The 13,289-nt window shown below is 21.5% G+C and overlaps 6 protein-coding genes across 6 annotated transcripts; 3 read left to right on the forward strand and 3 right to left on the reverse strand.

The window, feature by feature from the left end:
* Nucleotides 1-1,172: 1,172 nt before the first annotated feature.
* Nucleotides 1,173-2,367, forward strand: PBANKA_1459900 (signal recognition particle receptor subunit beta, putative; the record flags this gene model as incomplete). Its single annotated transcript, XM_034567983.1, has 4 exons — nt 1,173-1,636; nt 1,764-1,895; nt 1,992-2,109; nt 2,296-2,367. 4 exons carry the CDS (start codon nt 1,173-1,175, stop codon nt 2,365-2,367), a joined length of 786 nt encoding a protein of 261 aa, XP_034424426.1.
* Nucleotides 2,368-3,305: 938 nt separating this feature from the next.
* Nucleotides 3,306-5,612, reverse strand: PBANKA_1460000 (rac-beta serine/threonine protein kinase, putative; the record flags this gene model as incomplete). Its single annotated transcript, XM_034567984.1, has 2 exons — nt 3,306-4,506; nt 4,660-5,612. 2 exons carry the CDS (start codon nt 5,610-5,612, stop codon nt 3,306-3,308), a joined length of 2,154 nt encoding a protein of 717 aa, XP_034424427.1.
* A 1,833-nt stretch (nt 5,613-7,445) lies between these two features.
* On the forward strand, nt 7,446-8,329 carry PBANKA_1460100 (conserved protein, unknown function; the record flags this gene model as incomplete). Its single annotated transcript, XM_034567986.1, has 2 exons — nt 7,446-7,886; nt 8,048-8,329. 2 exons carry the CDS (start codon nt 7,446-7,448, stop codon nt 8,327-8,329), a joined length of 723 nt encoding a protein of 240 aa, XP_034424428.1.
* Nucleotides 8,330-8,746: 417 nt separating this feature from the next.
* PBANKA_1460200 (conserved protein, unknown function) lies at nt 8,747-9,238 on the reverse strand (the record flags this gene model as incomplete). Its single annotated transcript, XM_034567987.1, has 1 exon — nt 8,747-9,238. One exon carries the CDS (start codon nt 9,236-9,238, stop codon nt 8,747-8,749), a length of 492 nt encoding a protein of 163 aa, XP_034424429.1.
* A 686-nt stretch (nt 9,239-9,924) lies between these two features.
* Nucleotides 9,925-11,731, forward strand: PBANKA_1460300 (GPI mannosyltransferase 2, putative; the record flags this gene model as incomplete). The annotated part of the gene is made up of 2 exons (XM_034567988.1): nt 9,925-11,418; nt 11,576-11,731. 2 exons carry the CDS (start codon nt 9,925-9,927, stop codon nt 11,729-11,731), a joined length of 1,650 nt encoding a protein of 549 aa, XP_034424430.1.
* Nucleotides 11,732-12,266: 535 nt separating this feature from the next.
* Nucleotides 12,267-13,187, reverse strand: PBANKA_1460400 (FK506-binding protein, putative; the record flags this gene model as incomplete). The annotated part of the gene is made up of 1 exon (XM_034567989.1): nt 12,267-13,187. One exon carries the CDS (start codon nt 13,185-13,187, stop codon nt 12,267-12,269), a length of 921 nt encoding a protein of 306 aa, XP_034424431.1.
* Nucleotides 13,188-13,289: the final 102 nt, after the last annotated feature.

A 13,289-nucleotide genomic window follows, 5' to 3' on the forward strand; every position in this document is an offset into this window, starting at 1 on the left:
ATTCATTTTGAATAGTTCTCATTTGAGGGTTTATGTTTTCAACAATTTCTTTTGCTCACAAAAATGGTGTAATGACAATGAACAAAAATAATTTTTTAAGAACAAATTTATTTTTTTAAGTTATTACACTATTTTGCTATATATAAATAAATATATATTTTAAAGACTAAAAATTATAATCGTCTTTCTTTCATTTTGCTTATTTATTATTATACCTCATAAGAAATTGTGGGGAAAAAATAAAATAAAAATTATTGGGTTTTAAGCACATGGTTATTGAGACATTGAGGAATAAAATATTATATGATACAGTTCTTATTTTTATATTTTATTATATATACACTTTACACGGGTAAAATATGTGTATATAACAATTTTGTAGTATGCCTTTTGCTTTGTTGTCATCTTAGTTCTTTGTATTATTTTTTATTTATTTTAATGTGTTTTATTTAATTATTTTAATAAGTCATTTTAGATAGTCTGTAACTATATTTTCAAGGAACAATACGTAAAAAATAAAAATAAAGATATATAATATAAATGAATGTGGGAAACTATAAGATAATGAACTCACTATCATTTTGTTTTATTTTATTTACTCATTTTTATTTTATTTTTTGTATTATTTTTTAAAGGCACTATTTTCATACATATTGCGTAAATTTAATAATATTGGTATTACTGATATTATTTCATTGGCAAAGTAATATATATAATTATTATATGTATTTATTTTTTATTTTATTGTTTATTTTTTGTAAATAATTGTATACATCCATATAAGCACTATGTGATCAGTTGGATGTGGATAGTATAATATATTTAATTTAATGAGCAGTTAAACAATATAAAAAAAATTAAGAACAAGGAAAAAACAAAAACAGCAAGTTGTTAAAATAATACATCGATAAGGAATACACATATACACAAGTACAAGCTAGGAAGATATAATTTTTAACAAACGTATTGAAAAAAAAACTTATATTTATGATATGGAAAAGGTGAGAATAATTTAAATGTAGCATGTATAAAAATATAAAATAGTTTAAGAACGGAAAAATTGCCTTTATATAATAATAAAGTTAGTACTAACAAAATTACTAAAGGTATAACTAGCCTTCTGTATCATAATACAAAATCCAAACATATAGATTTTTTTTAATAGACATAAAATGGAAAACGCAGTTAAAATTTTAAATGAAGTTATTGGAAAAATAAAAGATTATAACAAAAAATATGGAATAAATTTGGACGAATTTCACAACGTATTGTTTGTAACGAGTATACTATTGGCATTGTTATTTATTTTTTATATATTTTTTATTTTATTTGCTATATTTTTTAAAAAATCAAAATCAAATAAACTTGTATTATTATTAGGGCCATGCGAAAGTGGTAAAACTACTTTCCTTTTTAAATTAAAAACAGATAAAATGTGTAGAACTGTCCCATCAATGAAAGAAAATGTTGCTTTTATATTTTTAAAAAATATTAAAAAGTCCAAATTTATACAATTTGTTGATTTTCCTGGCCATCCTAAGTTAGCCTTTGGTATTAAAAAGTATCTCAACATTACAAATGTAATTGTTTATTTACTTGACAGTTCAGATAGACAGTCTCTCAAATATGTCGCAGAGTAATAATATATTAAATTGTGTGCATATTGTAGCGATAAAAAAAATATACACGAATTTTGTTAAAGCAATGTAAAATAATTTTTACAAAAATGATACTTCATTATAATTTATTTTTTTTTATTACAGAAATATGTTAGAATTGTTTATGAATAAGGCAATTGTCAAAAGACAAATTCCTATCATTATTTTTTGTAATAAAACAGATTTATGTAATTCGCGTCCAAAGAAAGTCATTAAAGATGATTTAGAAAGAGAAATGTAAAACATTAAAAAAAATATAATAAATTAACTAGTTTTCTACTTTATACCATTTTTATTATTCATTTCCCTATGCATGAAATTTTTACTTTTTAGCGAAATTTTGAAGATGTCTAAATACAACTCTCTTGAAGATGATATTAATGACGAAACGGAATGCTTTCTTGGTGTCAATTCAGAATTCTTTAGATTTGAAAGGGCTCCAATACCCGTGGTAAGACGAAAATATAATAAAATATAATAAAATGAAATAATAAACAATACCTTAAAAGCATGTCCTATAACATATAATCCCATTGGATGATATATGAGCACGCGTGTTACACTTCTCTATATGTGTAATAATGTAAATATTTATTCATTTATCAATTAATATTTTATCATACTTTACATTTTACAGGAAATATGCAGCGCTTCAATAAAAAATAATAACGTGGATGAGGTCATTGAGCTTATTGGAAAATATTATTAATTTTTATTTCATTAAATTATTATATTTATTCATTCATATACTCGTTTTTTATTAATATATTTATTAATTTATTCTATGTTTATATTTTTTTTCACCAACACTATATAAATGCGTTATTTTTTTATTTTTGTTACTTTATTTTTTGAAAACACAATAACATATATGTTGCTTTTTCTTTTTCAATTTTTTTTTAATAATTTAGACTTTCAATTTATATGTTTGAAATAAAACAATATATTAATATAATTTAAAAAAACTAAGAACAATCTTTTTAATATTATAATACTATCTATTTGAAAATTGTTTTAATTTTTTACGATCTATATATTACATATTTTACAATTGTTTTGTAAAATACCTAATTACAATACACATGAATATTCATATTTGTAAACACTAAAAACATATAAAAGGTCATATATATCATTTAATTATTGTGAATAATTTTAAAAATATAAATAAGATAAAATAAAAGCTAAAGAAGTAAGATTAAAAGAACCATATAAAGTTGTATTTTTTATTGTGAACAAAAATAGTGTGAAAAGAATATATAAAACATATTTCAAACATTAAAAATATTAAATCAAGTAAATAATCATATTAACTTTATGGAATTTTAACCGAAACGTAGAAATGTGTGACCATCTATACACACACACATATATATATATATATATAATATATCCAAAATATGGAATGAACTAAAAAATTGGTGCATGATAAATTAATAAAAAGAATACTCGAATATGTAAAAGTATACCAAAAAAAAATAATTGTGTAAATCGCATGACTATTCACACTATTTACAAAAAAAAAATTATGTTTTTTGTTTTATAATTTTAGACAGAAAATATGGCTAGCTACTAGCTATTTTGCATATTAATTATTTTATTTCTAGCTATTTCATATTAATTATTTTATTTCTAACTATTTTCATATTAATTCTCGTTAAAGTTGTAGCTAAAATCCCTAAATAGTGTGTTATGGGAATTAAGATCAAAAGAATGTGTGTCAAACTTGTCTGAGTGCCTGAGAGACATGCACAAAAATTCTTCATCAAAATTTTGTAAATCTGTTTTGTTAAATAAAGCTGGTTTAAATGGGGGTGACAATTTTTTAGAGCTAACATCATCCCAATTAATTTTTTTAAAGAAAGGGTGTTTTTTTATTTCTTCTGCATCCGTTATACCCGATCCTAACCTTTTTTGCGGATTTTTTTGTAATAGTTTTTTTAATAAATCAACAACTTCTGGTGATAGTCTATTAGAAATTTTTATTTTTTTATATTTAATATTTTCAAATAAGAGGTCTCTAGATTTTCCATTAAATGGTAATTGTCCAGTTACCATTTCATATAGCATTACACCCAAGCTCCACCAATCTGCAGATTTTCCATGCCCAGTTTGGTGTATAATTTCAGGGGATAAATATTCCGGGGTTCCACATAATGATTTTGCTGAGTTATTATCACTAATACATTCCTTTGATAATCCAAAATCAGTTAATCTTATATGACCATTTTTATCCAATAGAACATTTTCGGGCTTTAAATCTCTATATATAATGTTTAATTTATGTAAATATTGTAAAGCTATAATAATTTCAGAAATATAAAATCTTGCTATGTTTTCTGTGAATTTTGTTAATTTTGATAAATGAAAAAATAATTCTCCACCCGGGCAATATTCTAATATAAAATATAATTTTTTTGAAGTTTGAAAAGAATAATACATTTTAACTATAAATGGATGGGAAACACATTTTAATATATTTTTTTCAACTTTTGTATGCTCAAATTGATTTTGTGAAATTATATTATCTTTTTTTAATATTTTCATAGCATACAATTTATTGCTTTGTGTATGTTTAACTAATAATACTTTTCCATATGAGCCTTTTCCAATAACTTTTAAAAAATTAAAATTGTCTGGTTTTATTCTTCTTTTTTTCTTATTTGATAATGGAATAAATTTTCTCAATCTTTTTTTTTTTGATTTTTCATACATATCATGGATATATAAATTATCACAATTTAAACGTTGAAAATTATTTTTATTATTATTATTCATATTTAAGTTATAATCTTCCAAATAATCTTCGTAGCACATATCATTTTTTAGTTTCCGAATGAAATCATTTCTGTTTGAAAGAAAAAAAAAAGGAATAGTGGAATTTTATCAAAATCAACAAGAGCATTTATGAAGTTATTTCATTTGATTTTCGTTGTCATTGAATAAACATATATACATATATTAGTAGAAAAATATATTTAAAGGTAGACATATGACTAACCTATATTGTGTAAGCATCTCTTCTTGTGGATCGATTTGTGATACATTTCGTTGTTTAGACGGAGCAGTTTTAGATTGTATATTATTTAAAACTTGCTTTTCTTCAACAAATTGGTTATTATTTTTGATATGGGTGTCATTTTCTTTATCTGAAATGGATTTGTTATATATGAACATATTGTTGCTAAATAAATCTTTAACAACATTTATTGGATTGTCTTTTTTAATTTGCATTTTACATATTGCGTGTTTTCTGTTAAAATTTGTTAACGAATTCTTATTAAATTTATTTTTTAAAATACTTATCTCTTTATTTGGTGAGGGTATCGCACTTTTTTCATTATTTTTGCTGTTTATATTATTGCTATAATTTTTAGTTGACATCATGGGCTTCGTGCTTTTATTGTTTTTTAGTTTTAAAAAATTAATTTTAAAAATTCCTTTTTTTTTATTATCCTCATCGTCAATTTTTAGCAACTTGGTTCTTTCAACATTATTATTATTTTTAATAAAACAGAAAGATTTTCTATTTTTTTTAATTTCTTTAAAATTTCCATTAGCTATTAATTTGTTTAGCTTATTTACTGTTTTAGCCACGTTTATATTATTACTATTATCATTATTATTACTATTATTAATATTATTATTATTTTTTTTTTTATTAGCTGTAACATTAGTTGTAAACTTATTCCACAGACTGTTACTTTTCTTTAACCCCTTTTCAAATTGAAATGGAATGTCTTTTGCACTTTCGTGAGAGTTTGTTTTATTATAGTCTTTAGAATTTTCAATATTATTTTTTTTATTTTTTTTTCGAGCTTTTGAAATTATGAAATTAAAATAGCTTTTCAGATTTTTTCTTTGTATAAGTATTTCATCAGATCCGTCTGAAATCGGATTAGTTTTTTGTTTATATTTTTCTGAAAAATATTTAAAAATTTTAAGCCGAGTCATTGTAATTATCTTTAAAAATCATTTTATTGGGTTGTATGAAAGTTAATCACATACTTAATTGTGTGTATATATGTATGTATAGGAGCTTATTTTTTTCTATATATGTTAATATATATGTAGACAATACTATGAAATTTGTAAATTGTACAAAATTAAATAAATTAAAAAATTATTCATTAATTAGTTTAAGGATGTTGTTGGCTGATCTATTTTTTTTTTTTTTCATATATATTTAAAAAAAAATGCAAGAGAAAAAAAGAGTTTTTCGAGAATGGATATAAAAAATAGTAAACTAATTTAACTTTAAAATAAAAAGAGTTGTGTAAATGATTTATAAAAATTGTTATGAACAATTTTTGTGAAATAATATTGCGATTTTTGTTTTTATATGACTTATATATCTTTATGCAAATATTTTAAGACCAAAAAATAATTAAATATACTAAATATGTCTTTATATAACTTTTTAAAAGATCCTTGTAAATGTTAAAAAAATATATTAACATAAATAGCCAACTGCTAATTATGTTTAATTATAAAATTTATTTTCACATTTTATTTTACTCGATAATAGCATGTAAATTGGTGTCAAGTTGGTTGCCCATATAGTGTTGTTTTTTTTTATTTTATAATTATATATATGTGTAATTATATTATTGCATGATATTTATACATTTTTTCCGTCTTATATTGAGATATATTTACAAGCATAAAAATTGCAACATATAGATCTTTAATTTATCACAATTGATATTAGACAAAAAATTGTCAATTAATTTTCGAAAAAAAAAAAATATATCAAAACAAGATAAAGTTTATTTAAAATAGCGTAAAGATATATATAAATAATTTTACAGCCATGAAATTTTTTTTACATTTTTCACATATGGTTATTTATGTGTGCATTTTGTACAACCATTATGTATATAATTTAAAAATAAGAGAGTTTTACTTTTTTTGTATAAATAAGTTTGAAAATTTGTGCTTATTTTTTCAAAATCGAAAATATATTATAAACAATTAATATTAAGAAGTGCATGATTTTAAAAAACTGCCAAGTCTCAAAAAAAATAATAAAAAATAAAGGGAAAAATACAGGGGAAAATATTGCCAGCTATTAAATCCAAATATTCTTAAAACTTTAGCTACTGACAAAATAAAAATGTGTATATTTCAACTATTCTGTAATTTTATATACTTACATATGAAATATGGTGGTAATATATTGAGGAGAAAATAACAAAAAAAATATAAATAATAATTTCAAATATCTACATATTAAATGTGTTTTATTTTTTACAACTTAACAGTTCTGTCTCATTTATTTATAAAACATATTGGAAATTATTCAACAAAAAAAAAAATAATAGAATTCCTATTTATCCATACATGAAAATTATAACTATAGATATAAAGGTATACATATATTATAGTATTTTTATTTTTCATTATTGCATTTTCTAAGAAATTTGCATGGTAGGGTTATCATCTCAAAATATAAATTATTTCAAGAGTTTCATTTTAAGAATGAGAAACTACTAAACTCGTGTTATTTATTTTGTTTGCGGTTGATTATTATTGCATATTTTCTTTGTTTAATTTATTCAATAATGTTTTATTTTTATTTTTATTTTTATTTTTATTTTTTTAATGTATGAACAAATTAGTCAGAAACGGGAATAATTTTTGAATATTGTGATTGGGAAATTGCAATTAAATTTGTTAAAAATATATTTTTTTTTTTTTGGAATTTATTCATATTTAGTTCAAAAAAAAAAATATTATTCTATATTTTAACATTTCAGTAAGCAAACAAATGCAAAAATGGAAAAAATGGAAAATGAAACAGTATATCATAATTTTTATTTAATTAAAGACTTAAAACCATTTTTAAATAATATTTCTTTACAATGTTTAATTTTAAAATACATAGATGATCCCCCTGATCATATAAATAATGTAATAAAATATCATTACCATGTAGCAGACAAAAGTGGATCTGTTATTTTATGTATTCCTCAAAATTTTATACAAGAAGAATTAGCAAAAAACAATATCGATATATTAAATGATAATATTGAAGATTCAGTAGAATTATATGAGAATAGAGAGTTTGATACATTTGAAAATACAAATACATTAATTGACCAAATCCAATATAATCACAATATAAATAAAAAACCTAATAATTTAAAAATGATGAAATATTTCTTTCGAGTTGGTGATATTCTCAAAATTACTGGAGCTGTAACTACTTGGTCGATGGGGAAAATGGTATTTCAAAAATTATATGCAAATTAATGAAAAAATTGAAATTCTATTTTCTTACCTTTTTTTTTTTATAATAGTGTTTATATACTACTAAATAAATATGTACAATTCTATACTAAATAACTTGGCAATTTTTTTAAAATCATATTTGTCTTATTTTTTAGGTTATAATGCCAAATACAAGATCAAAGAAAAACAACGCTCAAGAAATTCGAGGATCAATTGAAAGGATTGGATTTTTTGTTATGAATATAAATGAAGAACCTAATATAAGTAATATAATAACTTCAATAACTGAGAAAAAATATAATGATAATATCCAATCAAATAATATAATTCGTAACCATGTTATAAATAAAACTTTATATAACTTAAACAATTTAAAAGAAAATAAATCTAGTAAGTATGACATATTTCCCTTATTTAATAATGATAATATGCTATGAATTTTTTATACTAGTTTAAGTAAGTATAAGATTTGATAGAATTGATAAAAATGAAAAATTATTTTTTTTTCGTATTTTTTAAAAGTAGTTAACATATTTGCTGGGTAGTTAAAATGTGTTCCAGACTTTGTGATGTATATATGTATTTTTTTTAAGTCAATTTTTTATTCAAAAAAAAAATGAATAAACTATACATTGTGAATATATTACAAAATAAAAGTTTTTGTCATAATAAGACGAACAATTTTTAGGGGAATAATAGAGTTATGATAATATAGCATAATTAATTTTTTTTTTTTGAATATAAATAAGAGTTATGGGTTATTATTTTTAACATATTGGTATGATAATACTTAAAATGGAGTTAAAAAAAAAAAAAAATATGATAATTATGTGTAAGAATATTATTTTCTCAAATTATAAATCTAAAAAGAGTTTGCTTTTCATTGGATCTGTTACTAAAGAATAATCATAATAATAAAGATATTGTTCATCATTATTTAAGCTTGTAGTATATCCTATGGGGGCTTCACATTCGTTACATAATATTCGATATTGTATTTCTATTCCATTTTGCCTTTTAATTAGTATTTTTTTATTTTGTGTTTTATGAAATTTTTTATTAATAAATTTGAGTGTTGGGAAAATTATAGAATTGTCGACTTTTCTTATAGGCAATTTATTTATATTTATTTCACTTATTAAACAATTATTTCCACATAAAAAACAAAAATAAACTATAAATTCTGTTTCAAGTTTATTAATTGAACTATCTTTTGATGTATAATTTAATATTTTAAATTTTTTTTGTTTTGAATTATCATTTTGTGCCTCTTGATCGTTCTGAGCTTTTCTCTTAATATCAAGTAGGCTTATTTCATTTTTTTCTTCATTATCATTTTTTTCCATTTTATAAAACTTCAAAAGGAATTATTTCAGTTGCTTTACTTTTTCATTTTCATCATTTGCTTCGTTATTGTTTTATTTATTTTATTATTTATTTTTTTTTTTTACAATTTCTCATTAATCCAACTTTTGCACAATGATTGTTTTTCAAAATTTTAAAAGTTGAATTATTTTTATAATGTAATAATTTTATCCAAGTTTAATAATTTATGCTATGATATTTTAATCAATTTTTTATCATAACAAATAAATGGGCCTTCACATATATACATGTAGTATATGTATGTGCATTGATATAATGCTTTATATGAGTATTATATTTTTATATATTAGGCATAAAATTTGATTAATGGATTTATTTTAGACGATTTAAAAGACATTATAAATATAAAATAAAATATTTATAGGGAATTTAGTAAACTATAAGATGGCAACTTTATTTAAGGATGAAAAAAAAGAAAAAATAAAAAAAATATTATATTTATTTTGCTTTCGGATTTGTGATGGTATTATATAAATTATTAAATATTGGGACTAAATGCTTTTTGGGGGAATAAAATATTATAAAGTTGTAGCATTATATATATATATTTTTTTTTTATTTGTTTGTTTTATTGTGGTGCCTGATATTGCTATATATATAAATACAATAATTTGACACCAGGTTTTTATATTCGCTTTTGAACGAAATGCATAAACAGACAATAAATAGTTTGAGGGTAAAAAAAAAAATTTCGAAAAATGGGAGAAATATAATAAAAGATATATTATTAATTACAATCATAGGGATAATAGTAAAAATATTTTGTATACTATATACAATAATATGTGGTAGACTTATAAATAATTATAAGTTTAGTTTGGATTTATTATGTTTTGGAAATGAGGGAAGTTTGTGGGAATATATTAAATATTTTTCTTATTGGGACGGAGAATATTTTTTAAAATTATCACTAAATGAAACAGAATATATATATGAACATAATCATGCCTTTTTTCCAGCATTACCCATAATTTTAAGAATTATACAAAAATTATTAAAAGAATTGTTTCCAAATATTACTAACTCTTGTTCAATTTATATTTTTTTAGCTATAATTACAAATTCGCTTTTTTTCATTATTGGTACTATTGGTATTTATTTATTCCCACTAATTTATTTTCAAAATGTGAAAATAAAAGAGAGAGAGCAAGATGACAATATAAAAAAAACGGAAAAAAAAATTGATGAAAATTCATTATATAATACATTAAATAATGATACTTGTTATTATTTATACCATATAAATAGTTGGGAAGAATGCAAACGTTTTAGTTTTTTTTTGTCTTTATTATATATGTTAAGTATTGGGAATATCCACACAATTTCTTTTTATAATGAAAGTATTTTTAGCTGCTTTTCAATATGGGGATTTAATTTTTTAAAATTATCATTAAATAATTACAAGTTCAATTTTATTTTTGAAATATTAGCAGTAATGTTTTTTTTTATAGCTTCTTGTTTTAGATCAAATGGCATATTGTTTTTAATTCCACTTTTTTTTTATAATTTCTATTCATGTAAATTTGTTAGACATTGTGTTAAGTCATGGAAAATAAATGTAGAAGGCTGCCATAATAATAATAATAAAGAATTTGTATGCAATAAAAATATAATATTTTCTTATTTTTGCACACAAAGAAGAATTGTATGCTTTTTAATATTTTGGTTAAAAGCATTATGTGAAGCATTAATTATAATATTCCCACTTTTGATTTTTCAGTTTTATTCATATCATTTATATTGTATAGAACATGGTGATTTGTGGACAAATCAAAATAATTTTTTTTATTTTTTTTTAATAAATTTTTTTAAAAATCCAATCTCATATTTTAATATATGGAGTTATGATAATATACAAAAAATAAACAGACCATGGTGCGAAAAAGCTATACCTTTTTCGTATAGTTATATACAGAAAAAATATTGGAATGTCAAATTTTTAAAAATTTTATTCGACCCAGATTTTAAGATATTTTATTCAGCACCTATATATTTTATATCATATCATAGTATAATTAAATTTTTTAAAAATAATAAATTTTACCCTTTCAAAGCATTAATCTTATATAGCCCACTATTTATGGCTATAACACATTTGTTTTTTTTAACAACTTATATATTATTATTTGCTCATAATGAGGTTAGTGTTGTGTTACTTCATAAGAGTTGACTTAGCTATCATGCATAAGACACATAATAAAATATATCAACACATTAGTTTAATATTTGCATGATATTTTTTATATAATTTCTGTATTATTATTTTTTATTTATGTTTTTTTTTCACCTTTTTGCAGATCATACTGCGATTAATTTTAGGCTGTCCCGTTTTCTACTTACATTATGCATATTTATTAAAATATTTTAAGAAATGGAATTTTCTTTTATTCATTAATTTGTTATATTTTTTTGTGGGTCCACCATTATTTGGAACATATATAGCTTGGACGTAGATTATATTAAAAGTTTGGAAACATATTAAATTATTAGGGGAATGGTACTATAAAATAAGCATTTATTGCAAGCATTCGCACGTATCTATTTATATATTTTTTTTTCACGTTTAATAATTATAAAAAAGTATAAATGAATGTATACACAAAACTATATACCATTAAGAAATTCAAGGAGATGAAACAACGATAAAAATTACAAGATTGAAAAATCACATTCATTCAAAGGGCGTGATATACACGTGCGTGTATGGATATGCACATGTATATATAATATGGGTGCAGATTGTATCCCTTATATAATCAAATAAATTTTTATTTCACTGTTTTTTATTTAACTTTTTTTATTTTAACTAGTTTATTTTAGCTAGATTTTATTTAGCTAGTTTTAAAATTAAGATTGATTCTTAGGATAATTTGCTTATAAATAAAACATGTTATTTTTTGGATTTCAGGTTTGAAAAAGATGTAAAATTATCATTTTTTTATTATACTTCAATGGATGCACTAATAAAATATGAATGCTTTAAAAAAGTTAAATGGGATTTGTTTTTTTTTCTTCATATAAGCTACCTTTATCAAACATTCCCCCGAATGTAATTTGGTCTTTTTTTCTCGCTTCTTTTAATTTAGCTATACATAGCTCATAACTATTTCTAATATCTAAGTTTTTTGGATTTAATGATGCAGCTTTATATAAATTTATTTTAGCTTCTTCTAAAAATCCAAAATTCATATTTGCAACTCCTAATTTGTATAAACCTTTAACATTATTTTTGTCCAATTTAAGAACTTTCGATGCATGCTCAATAGCATTTGGGTAATCTTTATTTTTGTTGTAACAAGTAGATAAATTTAAATTACATATAATTTGAATGTTTTTTTTTTTTTCTAATAATTCATCTTCCCATTCATCTGTGTGCATGAAATAGTCAAGAGCTTCTTTATATTTTGCAATGGCTTCATTTATTTCATTTTTTTTAAAAAATTCATTTCCTTCATCTTTTAATTCAAATGCTGCTTGTATTTTCTCCTCATCTGTATAATCATAAATATTTTTTTTAGCTTCTTTAAAACTTAATAATTCAATTTCAAAAATTAAAACACTATTCCCTGGAATTGTTTCCCCACACCCTTCTTTTCCATATCCATATTTACTATCCAAACGAACAAGACATTTTTCATTTTTTTTCATCGAAGCTACACATATATCCCATCCTTTAATAACTTCACCATTTCCTAAATGAAATTTAAATGGAACATCTCTTTGGCGAGATGAATCAAAAATTGAACCATCACTTTCTAACTTTCCTATATAATGTACTGTAACTTCATTTCCTTTTTTTGGTACATTTTCTTCTCCTTCGTTTCCTTTTCGTAATATTGTTTTAATTACACCTCCATCATCTGTTAAATGAATTTTTTCAATATTTTCAATATTTTCAATATTTTCCATTTTTAATATGCTTTATAAATTATATGGCATATGGATGATATATGAGATATGTGTTTATCACATATATATTTATAGTATCATGCAACTGTTTCAAAAATTTTG

The sequence above is a fragment of the Plasmodium berghei genome, assembly GCF_900002375.2.
Source record: "Plasmodium berghei ANKA genome assembly, chromosome: 14".
In the NCBI taxonomy this organism is placed as follows: domain Eukaryota; phylum Apicomplexa; class Aconoidasida; order Haemosporida; family Plasmodiidae; genus Plasmodium; species Plasmodium berghei.